The following is a 13,673-nucleotide window of genomic DNA, read 5'->3' on the forward strand; positions in this document are numbered from 1 at the left end:
CTCTCTCACATGAATGCTAACATTGTTTTCAGTTGGAAAGACGCTAAATGGCTCAGACATTAATGGGAAATATGGCAAATTGAAACAAAAATACCCAAGATACCTGAGTCTACAATGGCAGACTCTTAATGTAGAGTACCGATAGTGAGAAGTTACATTCAAGACTGAAGCAATTGTGCCCTCTAGTGGTCGACTTTATACTATACGCCCTCTTTCCATGACAGACTGACCGGGTAAATCCAGGTGAAAGCTATGATCCCGTACTGATGTCACTTGTTCAATCCACTTCAATCAGTGTAGATGAAGGGAAGGAGACAGGTTAAAGAAAGATTTTTAAGCATTGACACAATTGAGACATGGATTGTGTATGTGTGCCATTCAGAGGGTAAATGGGCAAGACAAAATATTTAAGTGCCTTTGAACGGTGTAAGGTAGTATGTGTATAAAGAATGGTCCACCACTGTGGGAATCATTGGAGTGAATATGGGCCTTTCAGATCTCTGCAGTAGGACTACATGCTGGCCATGAGGTTCTCCAGGTGGTACTCCAGGAGGTTGGAGAGCTCAGTGACCAGAGACACTGGGTTAAAGTACCAGGCCAGCTGCTGCCCAAACATGTCATCAAGCAGAGCCATCAGCCCGCCCTGAAGAGAACACCACACAACACATAGATAATGGCTCTGAGTTACTAGCTTATCAAGAGCAGAGAGACAATGAGAGTTACTCCTTGTAAAATGGCATTGAAACCCTGTTATTCATGAAAAAGTAAAGAGGAAGTAAACTAGGAATAGGGAAGTAAACTCTTGAATCTTACATTGAGCAGCAGCAGGCATCTCTCGGCCTTTGGCTCAATGCTGGCAGCTACGGGCAGGAAGGAGTACAGGAGAGCGTACAGACGCTCCATGAACCCACCAGGGTGCTAATGGAAACAGAGGAGAGAAGTTTAAGTGAAATTACAAATAGAGAGACATCGAAACATGTACCAGTGAGATGCTACTTACCACCATCAGGGACTTCTGAGCTGTCATCAGCCCAAATAGCACCAGTTCAAAAAGGACATCTATCAGGTTAACATGATGGATCTAGGACAAGAAAACACGTTTGGAGAAAATAGGAATGATTTCAAATAGATCAGCTACTGTGATGTATAAAAGACATGCATGTGGAAGAACTCAAAGTGAGACTTGAAAGAGTTAATGAACTCACCTTTGCCTCAGCCAGCTCCCTCTCAATGTCAATCTGCTTGGAGGGGTCACTCAGGTAGTCCACAAAGTCGTTATAGGCACGGATGAATTCGGCCTCGTCCTATCACAAAGCAAAGAGCATTGACGTTAGTGAACAGAACACATTTCCCATCGAGGACGCTCTCTTTCCCTTGAATGAATAATGAGTTAGTGAGCTACCATGTGGTGGGCTTGAACCAGTGCGCCCATTAGGACCTTTCCTGCCACAAACAGATGGTTCCTGCTCAGGGTGGAACCAAGCAGGGTCTAGAGAAGAGGGAAGAGTTAGTGAGACACCCATCTTCCTCTTGGAGACAGACAGAACAAGAAGACACAGAGAGAAAAGGAAAAAGGAAGTCCACTCACAGTGAAGGCCTGGCGCAGGGAGACGAGCCTCAAGGCGATGTCCTCCACTCTCTTGGTGGTAAGGTAGAGGCTGTGGGAGGGAGGGAATGGAGCATGTCAACCATTAGGGTCAATGGGGATAACAGCATGGTGACCACTATCCTTCAGCATCTGGCAAGCCCAGACTACACAGACATTTAGAGGAACTCACTTTAGCAGAGGAACCTCCCTCTCCTCAGGCAGCAGGTCCTCCTCCCAGCCCTACAACAACAGAACAAACATTCAACATCAATGACCAATGCAATGACATGACAAACAATGGGTCAATGGAAGGATCTTAATGCTACTAGTCAATAGTATGTGTACTGTAGGTGTGTGTGCAACATCTGACCTCATAGCAGTTGTGGCATTCAGGCTCTGGCTCAGTGAACTGCTGATTGGTGGGCGTAGACACGGAGGCAGCCTCCGACCACACCGAGGAGGAGAGCAGCCCATCCGGCCCCATGTGGAGAGTGGCATACACCACCGAGACATCAGTCTGCTGCTCCAAAAACACACACAACACACCTGTTTACCACACACACGCATTATTAGAAAACAGAGCATATCTAAAGGAAAAACACCCAATAACTTCTGTTCAATATACATAAGAAAATGTATATTTACCTGGTAGCAGCCAAGGGTCACGTCCACAGACGTCTCATGGCGGAGGTGAGAAGCATACTGGGTCACCCTGCCAGCCACATACTGACAGAGAGAGACGATATGTTAAGGCCAAATGGAATAAGTGAAGAAAGCCTATTCTTGTACTATTTCGGTAGTATTTACATCTTACCAGAATCCAAGTGACGGACTGAACCTTGGTGGCACAGTAGGGGATGCCCTCTGAACTAAGTCTGGCTGTCTCCCTGGAGATGGCCCACACCAGTTGAGTCTCCAGGCCTCGAACCCTACTCACATGGTGCATCCTCACCACCACCTGCTGTGGAGAGAAACGACAAGTAACATCAACAAAACAACATCAGCCATCGCTGTAACATATTTCCATCAAGATCACATGACTCTGGCAATGTAGATTAGGACTAGATAGTTACAAAGACACATACCTGGGATCCCCCACGCATATAGGTGATAATGGGGCTGATGAACTGGAAAGTTCTCCAAGCTTTAGCCACCGGACCGGCATGGTTCTGCACAGGAGATGGGTGACATTACAATACATTCAGGTTAGAAATAGCTAATTACAGGAATTGTAACAGTGATGCGTGCGTGCGTGTGTGTGTGGGGGGGTCTCTTACTCTGATCACAACAGGCCCACAGTACAGGGGGCTGAACCTAATCGGTATCAACTGCCAATTACCAGTGGCCTCCTAAAGCAGACAACACAGATTTTTTAGAATTAATATCTGGGATACTTTTCAAACATAATATCAAAAAGGTTCTGAAAATTGTACCTCAAGGATAGTCGGTACATCTGGCACATCCTCAAGGATGATAGCAGCATCCTGGACATCAAGGATGACTGGCAGCAGTGGCACATCCAACTGGACCTCATCCAGTACATTTGATTCTAAAATTAGTAGCAGGAATACAAACAAACAATTGTCAGGACGTAAAACATATCAAGCTAGCTAGTAACGTCACTACTAGTAAAAGTCCAACAGTGCTTCGCTTAGCAACAATTATTAAAGTTAGCGTTAGCTTGCAAGTCTGTATTACAGAAATACACATTTCACAAATTACATTTTCAATGCTGAATGTGGTAAAATAAGAAGTTTAAAACTCCACGTACCCTCTTCGAAGTCGCTGTCCACCTCCCGACAATCGCGAACCCTGCAAAACGGAAAAAGACAACAAAAACAACCCACAAATGAATTTAAACAACCTGTCGACGCAGAAGGCTGCCCACGTCCTCGCACTCTCTCCATCAATCTTGAAAAACACCCAGGCATTTTCCAGTCGATTTTTCAATCTCAGGTCTCAAAAATCAGTCAAGTTTGTTGTTGTTAAACAGCAAATTGAAGTTGTTCTTGTTTTCGAACAGAAAACGTTCAATAGAACGCCGAGATGTTCTATCGGTTAGATGTCTCTTGGCAACACATATTTTAGAAAATTGCTGATTTAAGAATGGACAGCTGTGTTGCCATAGAAATTAGTTTGGAACTCTATGGTTATCATTAGAATCCTATAAAATTCCTGTCATCATTGTAATTATATTCTATGTTGTTGGAATAATATAAAACAAAAATACCCCCAAAACATTTAAGGTCACTAGCTAGGTCAATGGCCCATTGAAATGTTTTAGCTTGTTTCATGGAAGTTGTTGTTGAACTTCTGAAAGTCTAGGCTTTGGCTCAGTGGGCTATAAAGACTTGTGGAGCACAGACAACCAGGGTTAAAACATATGACCACATTCAGACAAGGGGGGCGAAGCCAAAGCCCACTGAGGTTGGAGAGCACTGTAGGATCTGCATAATAATCATACCTCTTTTATAAACAGGATATTATTATCATTGATTATGTCAAAGTGTATGTATGAATAAATCTGATTGAACTTTTTCATGGCAGGTTCACCTTTTGAAGCCGGGTGAGGTTCCCACCAAGCTCAGTCCCATCTCTAGACTCTTCTACAACGACAACGTGATCCTAAAGAAGCATGAAGACATGGTGGTCAAGACCTGTGTATACCTGTGGCAACCCATCTATTCTACATCATTTTAATAAACTTCACTACCTTTGTTCCAAAAGATATACCTTTGCAACCAGCAGTTGAAAGCAATAATCTGGCAATATGCAGATAAATAGTATGCATCTACACTGTACAAAATTTTTTACGCAACATCCAACAATTTCAACGATATTACTGAGTTAAAGTTCATATAAGGCAATCAGTCAATTCAAATACATTCTTTAGACCCTAATCTATGGATTTCACATGACTGTGAATACAGATGTGCCTCTGTTGGTCACAGATACCTTTTTAAATGAAGACAGGGGCGTGGATTTGGGGCGGCGGGTAGCCTAGTGGTTAGTGTTGAGCCAGTAACCGAAAGATGCTGGATCCAATCCCCGAGCTGACAAGGTAAAAATCTGTCATTCTGCCCCTGAACGTGACAGTTAACCCACTGTTTCCCGGGAAGGCCGTCATTGTAAGTAAGGATTTGTTCTTAACTGACTTGCCTAGTTAGAAAAAGGATAACAAGCCTTCTACTGTGATGGAGAATGCCTAAATCCTCTGGGTTCCTGCATGAACACCACTAACCACGCTATGATCCAACTAGTGGTCAGTATGCACTACTACACCCACTCACATGAACGCTAACATAGTTTTCAGTTGGAAAGATGCTAAATGGCTCAGACATTAATGGGAAATATGACAAATTGAAACAAAAATACCCAAGATACCTGAGTCTACAATGGCAGACTCTTAATGTAGAGTACCGATAGTGAGAAGTTACATTCAAGACTGAAGCAATTGTGCCCTCTAGTGGTCGACTTTATACTATACGCCCTCTTTCCATGACAGACTGACCGGGTAAATCCAGGTGAAAGCTATGATCCCGTACTGATGTCACTTGTTCAATCCACTTCAATCAGTGTAGATGAAGGGAAGGAGACAGGTTAAAGAAAGATTTTTAAGCATTGACACAATTGAGACATGGATTGTGTATGTGTGCCATTCAGAGGGTAAATGGGCAAGACAAAATATTTAAGTGCCTTTGAACGGTGTAAGGTAGTATGTGTATAAAGAATGGTCCACCACTGTGGGAATCATTGGAGTGAACATGGGCCAGCATCCCTGTGGACACCTTGTAGAGTTCATGTCCCAGCAAATTGAGTCTGTTCTGAGCAACAGGGGGTGCAACTCAATATTAGGAAGGTGTTCTTAATGTTTTGTAAACGCAGTGTATGTAGGCCTACATATTTTGAAATAGTACAGAATCACACATCACAATTCAAAGCCATAAAGTGTGGGCCTGTAGTACCTGTAAATCACCTAAACTTTGTTTTTCATTTCCATATGAAAAGAATAATGCATAATTGTTCATGTAATAGTGTAATATTAGCCTCATAACTCCAGGAATAGGAAATAGTGATGAAATAATCAAGTAAATGAAAAGACAGAGACAAATGCTTTTGAACTACTAGTTATTTTATTTAAAAATGTAAAATTCAGTGCAAAGTAATGTAGTGCATTTGTGTCTAGACCCCTGTGTGGTGGCAAAGTGTCGCAAGAATCCTGTGGGGAGAGAAAACAAGAGAATACATTAATTCAATGGGTGTTAACTAATCAGGGTTCAGTGAAGCACTTCAAGTCCTCAATTCCTGAGAGAAAGAGAAAGAGAGAGAAATGTGGCCTTTCAGATCTCTGCAGTAGGACTACATGCTGGCCATGAGGTTCTCCAGGTGGTACTCCAGGAGGTTGGAGAGCTCAGTGACCAGAGACACTGGGTTAAAGTACCAGGCCAGCTGCTGCCCAAACATGTCATCAAGCAGAGCCATCAGCCCGCCCTGAAGAGAACACCACACAACACATAGATAATGGCTCTGAGTTACTAGCTTATCAAGAGCAGAGAGACAATGAGAGTTACTCCTTGTAAAATGGCATTGAAACCCTGTTATTCATGAAAAAGTAAAGAGGAAGTAAACTAGGAATAGGGAAGTAAACTCTTGAATCTTACATTGAGCAGCAGCAGGTATCTCTCGGCCTTTGGCTCAATGCTGGCAGCTACGGGCAGGAAGGAGTACAGGAGAGCGTACAGACGCTCCATGAACCCACCAGGGTGCTAATGGAAACAGAGGAGAGAAGTTTAAGTGAAATTACAAATAGAGAGACATCGAAACATGTACCAGTGAGATGCTACTTACCACCATCAGGGACTTCTGAGCTGTCATCAGCCCAAATAGCACCAGTTCAAAAAGGACATCTATCAGGTTAACATGATGGATCTAGGACAAGAAAACACGTTTGGAGAAAATAGGAATGATTTCAAATAGATCAGCTACTGTGATGTATAAAAGACATGCATGTGGAAGAACTCAAAGTGAGACTTGAAAGAGTTAATGAACTCACCTTTGCCTCAGCCAGCTCCCTCTCAATGTCAATCTGCTTGGAGGGGTCACTCAGGTAGTCCACAAAGTCGTTATAGGCACGGATGAATTCGGCCTCGTCCTATCACAAAGCAAAGAGCATTGACGTTAGTGAACAGAACACATTTCCCATCGAGGACGCTCTCTTTCCCTTGAATGAATAATGAGTTAGTGAGCTACCATGTGGTGGGCTTGAACCAGTGCGCCCAATAGGACCTTTCCTGCCACAAACAGATGGTTCCTGCTCAGGGTGGAACCAAGCAGGGTCTAGAGAAGAGGGAAGAGTTAGTGAGACACCCATCTTCCTCTTGGAGACAGACAGAACAAGAAGACACAGAGAGAAAAGGAAAAAGGAAGTCCACTCACAGTGAAGGCCTGGCGCAGGGAGACGAGCCTCAAGGCGATGTCCTCCACTCTCTTGGTGGTAAGGTAGAGGCTGTGGGAGGGAGGGAATGGAGCATGTCAACCATTAGGGTCAATGGGGATAACAGCATGGTGACCACTATCCTTCAGCATCTGGCAAGCCCAGACTACACAGACATTTAGAGGAACTCACTTTAGCAGAGGAACCTCCCTCTCCTCAGGCAGCAGGTCCTCCTCCCAGCCCTACAACAACAGAACAAACATTCAACATCAGTGACCAATGCAATGACATGACAAACAATGGGTCAATGGAAGGATCTTAATGCTACTAGTCAATAGTATGTGTACTGTAGGTGTGTGTGCAACATCTGACCTCATAGCAGTTGTGGCATTCAGGCTCTGGCTCAGTGAACTGCTGATTGGTGGGCGTAGACACGGAGGCAGCCTCCGACCACACCGAGGAGGAGAGCAGCCCATCCGGCCCCATGTGGAGAGTGGCATACACCACCGAGACATCAGTCTGCTGCTCCAAAAACACACACAACACACCTGTTTACCACACACACGCATTATTAGAAAACAGAGCATATCTAAAGGAAAAACACCCAATAATTTCTGTTCAATATACATAAGAAAATGTATATTTACCTGGTAGCAGCCAAGGGTCACGTCCACAGACGTCTCATGGCGGAGGTGAGAAGCATACTGGGTCACCCTGCCAGCCACATACTGACAGAGAGAGACGATATGTTAAGGCCAAATGGAATAAGTGAAGAAAGCCTATTCTTGTACTATTTCGGTAGTATTTACATCTTACCAGAATCCAAGTGACGGACTGAACCTTGGTGGCACAGTAGGGGATGCCCTCTGAACTAAGTCTGGCTGTCTCCCTGGAGATGGCCCACACCAGTTGAGTCTCCAGGCCTCGAACCCTACTCACATGGTGCATCCTCACCACCACCTGCTGTGGAGAGAAACGACAAGTAACATCAACAAAACAACATCAGCCATCGCTGTAACATATTTCCATCAAGATCACATGACTCTGGCAATGTAGATTAGGACTAGATAGTTACAAAGACACATACCTGGGATCCCCCACGCATATAGGTGATAATGGGGCTGATGAACTGGAAAGTTCTCCAAGCTTTAGCCACCGGACCGGCATGGTTCTGCACAGGAGATGGGTGACATTACAATACATTCAGGTTAGAAACAGCTAATTACAGGAATTGTAACAGTGATGCGTGCGTGCGTGCGTGTGTGTGTGGGGGGGTCTCTTACTCTGATCACAACAGGCCCACAGTACAGGGGGCTGAACCTAATCGGTATCAACTGCCAATTACCAGTGGCCTCCTAAAGCAGACAACACAGATTTTTTGAATTAATATCTGGGATACTTTTCAAACATAATACCAAAAACGTTCTGAAAATTGTACCTCAAGGATAGTCGGTACATCTGGCACATCCTCAAGGATGATAGCAGCATCCTGGACATCAAGGATGACTGGCAGCAGTGGCACATCCAACTGGACCTCATCCAGTACATTTGATTCTAAAATTAGTAGCAGGAATACAAACAAACAATTGTCAGGACGTAAAACATATCAAACTAGCTAGTAACGTCACTACTAGTAAAAGTCCAACAGTGCTTCGCTTAGCAACAATTATTAAAGTTAGCGTTAGCTTGCAAGTCTGTATTACAGAAATACACATTTCACAAATTACATTTTCAATGCTGAATGTGGTAAAATAAGAAGTTTAAAACTCCACGTACCCTCTTCGAAGTCGCTGTCGCTGTCCACCTCCCGACAATCGCGAACCCTGCAAAACGGAAAAAGACAACAAAAACAACCCACAAATGAATTTAAACAACCTGTCGACGCAGAAGGCTGCCCACGTCCTCGCACTCTCTCCATCAATCTTGAAAAACACCCAGGCATTTTCCAGTCGATTTTTCAATCTCAGGTCTCAAAAATCAGTCAAGTTTGTTGTTGTTAAACAGCAAATTGAAGTTGTTCTTGTTTTCGAACAGAAAACGTTCAATAGAACGCCGAGATGTTCTATCGGTTAGATGTCTCTTGGCAACACATATTTTAGAAAATTGCTGATTTAAGAATGGACAGCTGTGTTGCCATAGAAATTAGTTTGGAACTCTATGGTTATCATTAGAATCCTATAAAATTCCTGTCATCATTGTAATTATATTCTATGTTGTTGGAATAATATAAAACAAAAATACCCCCAAAACATTTAAGGTCACTAGCTAGGTCAATGGCCCATTGAAATGTTTTAGCTTGTTTCATGGAAGTTGTTGTTGAACTTCTGAAAGTCTAGGCTTTGGCTCAGTGGGCTATAAAGACTTGTGGAGCACAGACAACCAGGGTTAAAACATATGACCACATTCAGACAAGGGGGGCGAAGCCAAAGCCCACTGAGGTTGGAGAGCACTGTAGGATCTGCATAATAATCATACCTCTTTTATAAACAGGATATTATTATCATTGATTATGTCAAAGTGTATGTATGAATAAATCTGATTGAACTTTTTCATGGCAGGTTCACCTTTTGAAGCCGGGTGAGGTTCCCACCAAGCTCAGTCCCATCTCTAGACTCTTCTACAACGACAACGTGATCCTAAAGAAGCATGAAGACATGGTGGTCAAGACCTGTGTATACCTGTGGCAACCCATCTATTCTACATCATTTTAATAAACTTCACTACCTTTGTTCCAAAAGATATACCTTTGCAACCAGCAGTTGAAAGCAATAATCTGGCAATATGCAGATAAATAGTATGCATCTACACTGCACAATTTTTTTTACGCAACATCCAACAATTTCAACGATATTACTGAGTTAAAGTTCATATAAGGCAATCAGTCAATTCAAATACATTCTTTAGACCCTAATCTATGGATTTCACATGACTGTGAATACAGATGTGCCTCTGTTGGTCACAGATACCTTTTTAAATGAAGACAGGGGCGTGGATTTGGGGCGGCGGGTAGCCTAGTGGTTAGTGTTGAGCCAGTAACCGAAAGATGCTGGATCCAATCCCCGAGCTGACAAGGTAAAAATCTGTCATTCTGCCCCTGAACGTGACAGTTAACCCACTGTTTCCCGGGAAGGCCGTCATTGTAAGTAAGGATTTGTTCTTAACTGACTTGCCTAGTTAGAAAAAGGATAACAAGCCTTCTACTGTGATGGAGAATGCCTAAATCCTCTGGGTTCCTGCATGAACACCACTAACCACGCTATGATCCAACTAGTGGTCAGTATGCACTACTACACCCACTCACATGAACGCTAACATAGTTTTCAGTTGGAAAGATGCTAAATGGCTCAGACATTAATGGGAAATATGACAAATTGAAACAAAAATACCCAAGATACCTGAGTCTACAATGGCAGACTCTTAATGTAGAGTACCGATAGTGAGAAGTTACATTCAAGACTGAAGCAATTGTGCCCTCTAGTGGTCGACTTTATACTATACGCCCTCTTTCCATGACAGACTGACCGGGTAAATCCAGGTGAAAGCTATGATCCCGTACTGATGTCACTTGTTCAATCCACTTCAATCAGTGTAGATGAAGGGAAGGAGACAGGTTAAAGAAAGATTTTTAAGCATTGACACAATTGAGACATGGATTGTGTATGTGTGCCATTCAGAGGGTAAATGGGCAAGACAAAATATTTAAGTGCCTTTGAACGGTGTAAGGTAGTATGTGTATAAAGAATGGTCCACCACTGTGGGAATCATTGGAGTGAACATGGGCCAGCATCCCTGTGGACACCTTGTAGAGTTCATGTCCCAGCAAATTGAGTCTGTTCTGAGCAACAGGGGGTGCAACTCAATATTAGGAAGGTGTTCTTAATGTTTTGTAAACGCAGTGTATGTAGGCCTACATATTTTGAAATAGTACAGAATCACACATCACAATTCAAAGCCATAAAGTGTGGGCCTGTAGTACCTGTAAATCACCTAAACTTTGTTTTTCATTTCCATATGAAAAGAATAATGCATAATTGTTCATGTAATAGTGTAATATTAGCCTCATAACTCCAGGAATAGGAAATAGTGATGAAATAATCAAGTAAATGAAAAGACAGAGACAAATGCTTTTGAACTACTAGTTATTTTATTTAAAAATGTAAAATTCAGTGCAAAGTAATGTAGTGCATTTGTGTCTAGACCCCTGTGTGGTGGCAAAGTGTCGCAAGAATCCTGTGGGGAGAGAAAACAAGAGAATACATTAATTCAATGGGTGTTAACTAATCAGGGTTCAGTGAAGCACTTCAAGTCCTCAATTCCTGAGAGAAAGAGAAAGAGAGAGAAATGTGGCCTTTCAGATCTCTGCAGTAGGACTACATGCTGGCCATGAGGTTCTCCAGGTGGTACTCCAGGAGGTTGGAGAGCTCAGTGACCAGAGACACTGGGTTAAAGTACCAGGCCAGCTGCTGCCCAAACATGTCATCAAGCAGAGCCATCAGCCCGCCCTGAAGAGAACACCACACAACACATTGATAATGGCTCTGAGTTACTAGCTTATCAAGAGCAGAGAGACAATGAGAGTTACTCCTTGTAAAATGGCATTGAAACCCTGTTATTCATGAAAAAGTAAAGAGGAAGTAAACTAGGAATAGGGAAGTAAACTCTTGAATCTTACATTGAGCAGCAGCAGGCATCTCTCGGCCTTTGGCTCAATGCTGGCAGCTACGGGCAGGAAGGAGTACAGGAGAGCGTACAGACGCTCCATGAACCCACCAGGGTGCTAATGGAAACAGAGGAGAGAAGTTTAAGTGAAATTACAAATAGAGAGACATCGAAACATGTACCAGTGAGATGCTACTTACCACCATCAGGGACTTCTGAGCTGTCATCAGCCCAAATAGCACCAGTTCAAAAAGGACATCTATCAGGTTAACATGATGGATCTAGGACAAGAAAACACATTTGGAGAAAATAGGAATGATTTCAAATAGATCAGCTACTGTGATGTATAAAAGACATGCATGTGGAAGAACTCAAAGTGAGACTTGAAAGAGTTAATGAACTCACCTTTGCCTCAGCCAGCTCCCTCTCAATGTCAATCTGCTTGGAGGGGTCACTCAGGTAGTCCACAAAGTCGTTATAGGCACGGATGAATTCGGCCTCGTCCTATCACAAAGCAAAGAGCATTGACGTTAGTGAACAGAACACATTTCCCATCGAGGACGCTCTCTTTCCCTTGAATGAATAATGAGTTAGTGAGCTACCATGTGGTGGGCTTGAACCAGTGCGCCCAATAGGACCTTTCCTGCCACAAACAGATGGTTCCTGCTCAGGGTGGAACCAAGCAGGGTCTAGAGAAGAGGGAAGAGTTAGTGAGACACCCATCTTCCTCTTGGAGACAGACAGAACAAGAAGACACAGAGAGAAAAGGAAAAAGGAAGTCCACTCACAGTGAAGGCCTGGCGCAGGGAGACGAGCCTCAAGGCGATGTCCTCCACTCTCTTGGTGGTAAGGTAGAGGCTGTGGGAGGGAGGGAATGGAGCATGTCAACCATTAGGGTCAATGGGGATAACAGCATGGTGACCACTATCCTTCAGCATCTGGCAAGCCCAGACTACACAGACATTTAAAGGAACCTCCCTCTCCTCAGGCAGCAGGTCCTCCTCCCAGCCCTACAACAACAAAACAAACATTCAACATCAGTGACCAATGCAATGACATGACAAACAATGGGTCAATGGAAGGATCTTAATGCTACTAGTCAATAGTATGTGTACTGTAGGTGTGTGTGCAACATCTGACCTCATAGCAGTTGTGGCATTCAGGCTCTGGCTCAGTGAACTGCTGATTGGTGGGCGTAGACACGGAGGCAGCCTCCGACCACACCGAGGAGGAGAGCAGCCCATCCGGCACCATGTGGAGAGTGGCATACACCACCGAGACATCAGTCTGCTGCTCCAAAAACACACACAACACACCTGTTTACCACACACACGCATTATTAGAAAACAGAGCATATCTAAAGGAAAAACACCCAATAATTTCTGTTCAATATACATAAGAAAATGTATATTTACCTGGTAGCAGCCAAGGGTCACGTCCACAGACGTCTCATGGCGGAGGTGAGAAGCATACTGGGTCACCCTGCCAGCCACATACTGACAGAGAGAGACGATATGTTATGGCCAAATGGAATAAGTGAAGAAAGCCGATTCTTGTACAATTTCGGTAGTATTTACATCTTACCAGGATCCAAGTGACGGACTGAACCTTGGTGGCACAGTAGGGGATGCCCTCTGAACTAAGTCTGGCTGTCTCCCTGGAGATGGCCCACACCAGTTGAGTCTCCAGGCCTCGAACCCTACTCACATGGTGCATCCTCACCACCACCTGCTGTGGAGAGAATCGGTATCAACTGTCAATTACCAGTGGCCTCCTAAAGCAGACAACACAGATTTTTAGAATTAATATCTGGGATACTTTTCAAACATAATACCAAAAACGTTCTGAAAATTGTACCTCAAGGATAGTCGGTACATCTGGCACATCCTCAAGGATGATAGCAGCATCCTGGACATCAAGGATGACTGGCAGCAGTGGCACATCCAACTGGGCCTCATCCAGTACATTTGATTCTAAAATTAGTAGCAGGAA

At 43.7% G+C, this 13,673-nt stretch overlaps 2 protein-coding genes across 2 annotated transcripts; both read right to left on the reverse strand.

Annotated features, from left to right (window-relative positions):
• Window positions 1-421: 421 nt before the first annotated feature.
• LOC109875829 (uncharacterized) lies at window positions 422-8,983 on the reverse strand. Its single transcript, XM_031789230.1, has 28 exons — window positions 8,799-8,983; window positions 8,461-8,576; window positions 8,306-8,377; window positions 8,110-8,193; window positions 7,839-7,985; window positions 7,670-7,750; window positions 7,395-7,544; window positions 7,215-7,264; window positions 7,025-7,094; window positions 6,839-6,925; window positions 6,642-6,740; window positions 6,437-6,517; window positions 6,250-6,354; window positions 5,703-5,807; window positions 4,142-4,194; window positions 3,360-3,400; window positions 3,022-3,137; window positions 2,866-2,937; window positions 2,674-2,757; window positions 2,403-2,549; window positions 2,234-2,314; window positions 1,959-2,108; window positions 1,779-1,828; window positions 1,589-1,658; window positions 1,403-1,489; window positions 1,206-1,304; window positions 1,001-1,081; window positions 422-918 (listed from the first exon to the last, which is right to left on the reverse strand). Exons 1-28 carry the CDS (start codon window positions 8,962-8,964, stop codon window positions 781-783), a joined length of 2,682 nt encoding a protein of 893 aa, XP_031645090.1. The 5' UTR covers window positions 8,965-8,983; the 3' UTR covers window positions 422-780.
• Window positions 8,984-11,117: 2,134 nt separating this feature from the next.
• On the reverse strand, window positions 11,118-13,397 carry LOC116353461 (uncharacterized). The gene is made up of 9 exons (XM_031789231.1): window positions 13,266-13,397; window positions 13,097-13,177; window positions 12,822-12,971; window positions 12,470-12,520; window positions 12,284-12,370; window positions 12,087-12,185; window positions 11,882-11,962; window positions 11,695-11,799; window positions 11,118-11,252 (listed from the first exon to the last, which is right to left on the reverse strand). The coding sequence occupies exons 1-9, from the start codon at window positions 13,395-13,397 to the stop codon at window positions 11,118-11,120; spliced, it is 921 nt and encodes a 306-aa protein (XP_031645091.1).
• Between the last annotated feature and the right edge of the window lie 276 nt (window positions 13,398-13,673).

The sequence above is a fragment of the Oncorhynchus kisutch genome, linkage group LG14, assembly GCF_002021735.2.
Source record: "Oncorhynchus kisutch isolate 150728-3 linkage group LG14, Okis_V2, whole genome shotgun sequence".
NCBI lineage: Eukaryota > Metazoa > Chordata > Actinopteri > Salmoniformes > Salmonidae > Oncorhynchus > Oncorhynchus kisutch.

What these genes read in the sequence shown, in the direction of transcription:
- LOC116353461 (XM_031789231.1), bottom strand. Translation starts at nt 13,397, where the DNA reads ATGCACCATGTGAGTAGGGTTCGAGGCCTGGAGACTCAACTGGTGTGG. An exon ending in TGGTTCAAGCCCACCACATG is followed by an intron (nt 12,186 to 12,283) that starts GTAGCTCACTAA and finishes GCTTTGTGATAG; the next exon opens with GACGAGGCCGAATTCATCCG. An exon ending in GATGCCTGCTGCTGCTCAAT is followed by an intron (nt 11,253 to 11,694) that starts GTAAGATTCAAG and finishes CTCTCCCCACAG; the next exon opens with GATTCTTGCGACACTTTGCC.
- LOC109875829 (XM_031789230.1), bottom strand. Translation starts at nt 8,964, where the DNA reads ATGCCTGGGTGTTTTTCAAGATTGATGGAGAGAGTGCGAGGACGTGGG. An exon ending in AATGCCACAACTGCTATGAG is followed by an intron (nt 7,265 to 7,394) that starts GTCAGATGTTGC and finishes CTGTTGTTGTAG; the next exon opens with GGCTGGGAGGAGGACCTGCT. An exon ending in TGGTTCAAGCCCACCACATG is followed by an intron (nt 6,741 to 6,838) that starts GTAGCTCACTAA and finishes GCTTTGTGATAG; the next exon opens with GACGAGGCCGAATTCATCCG.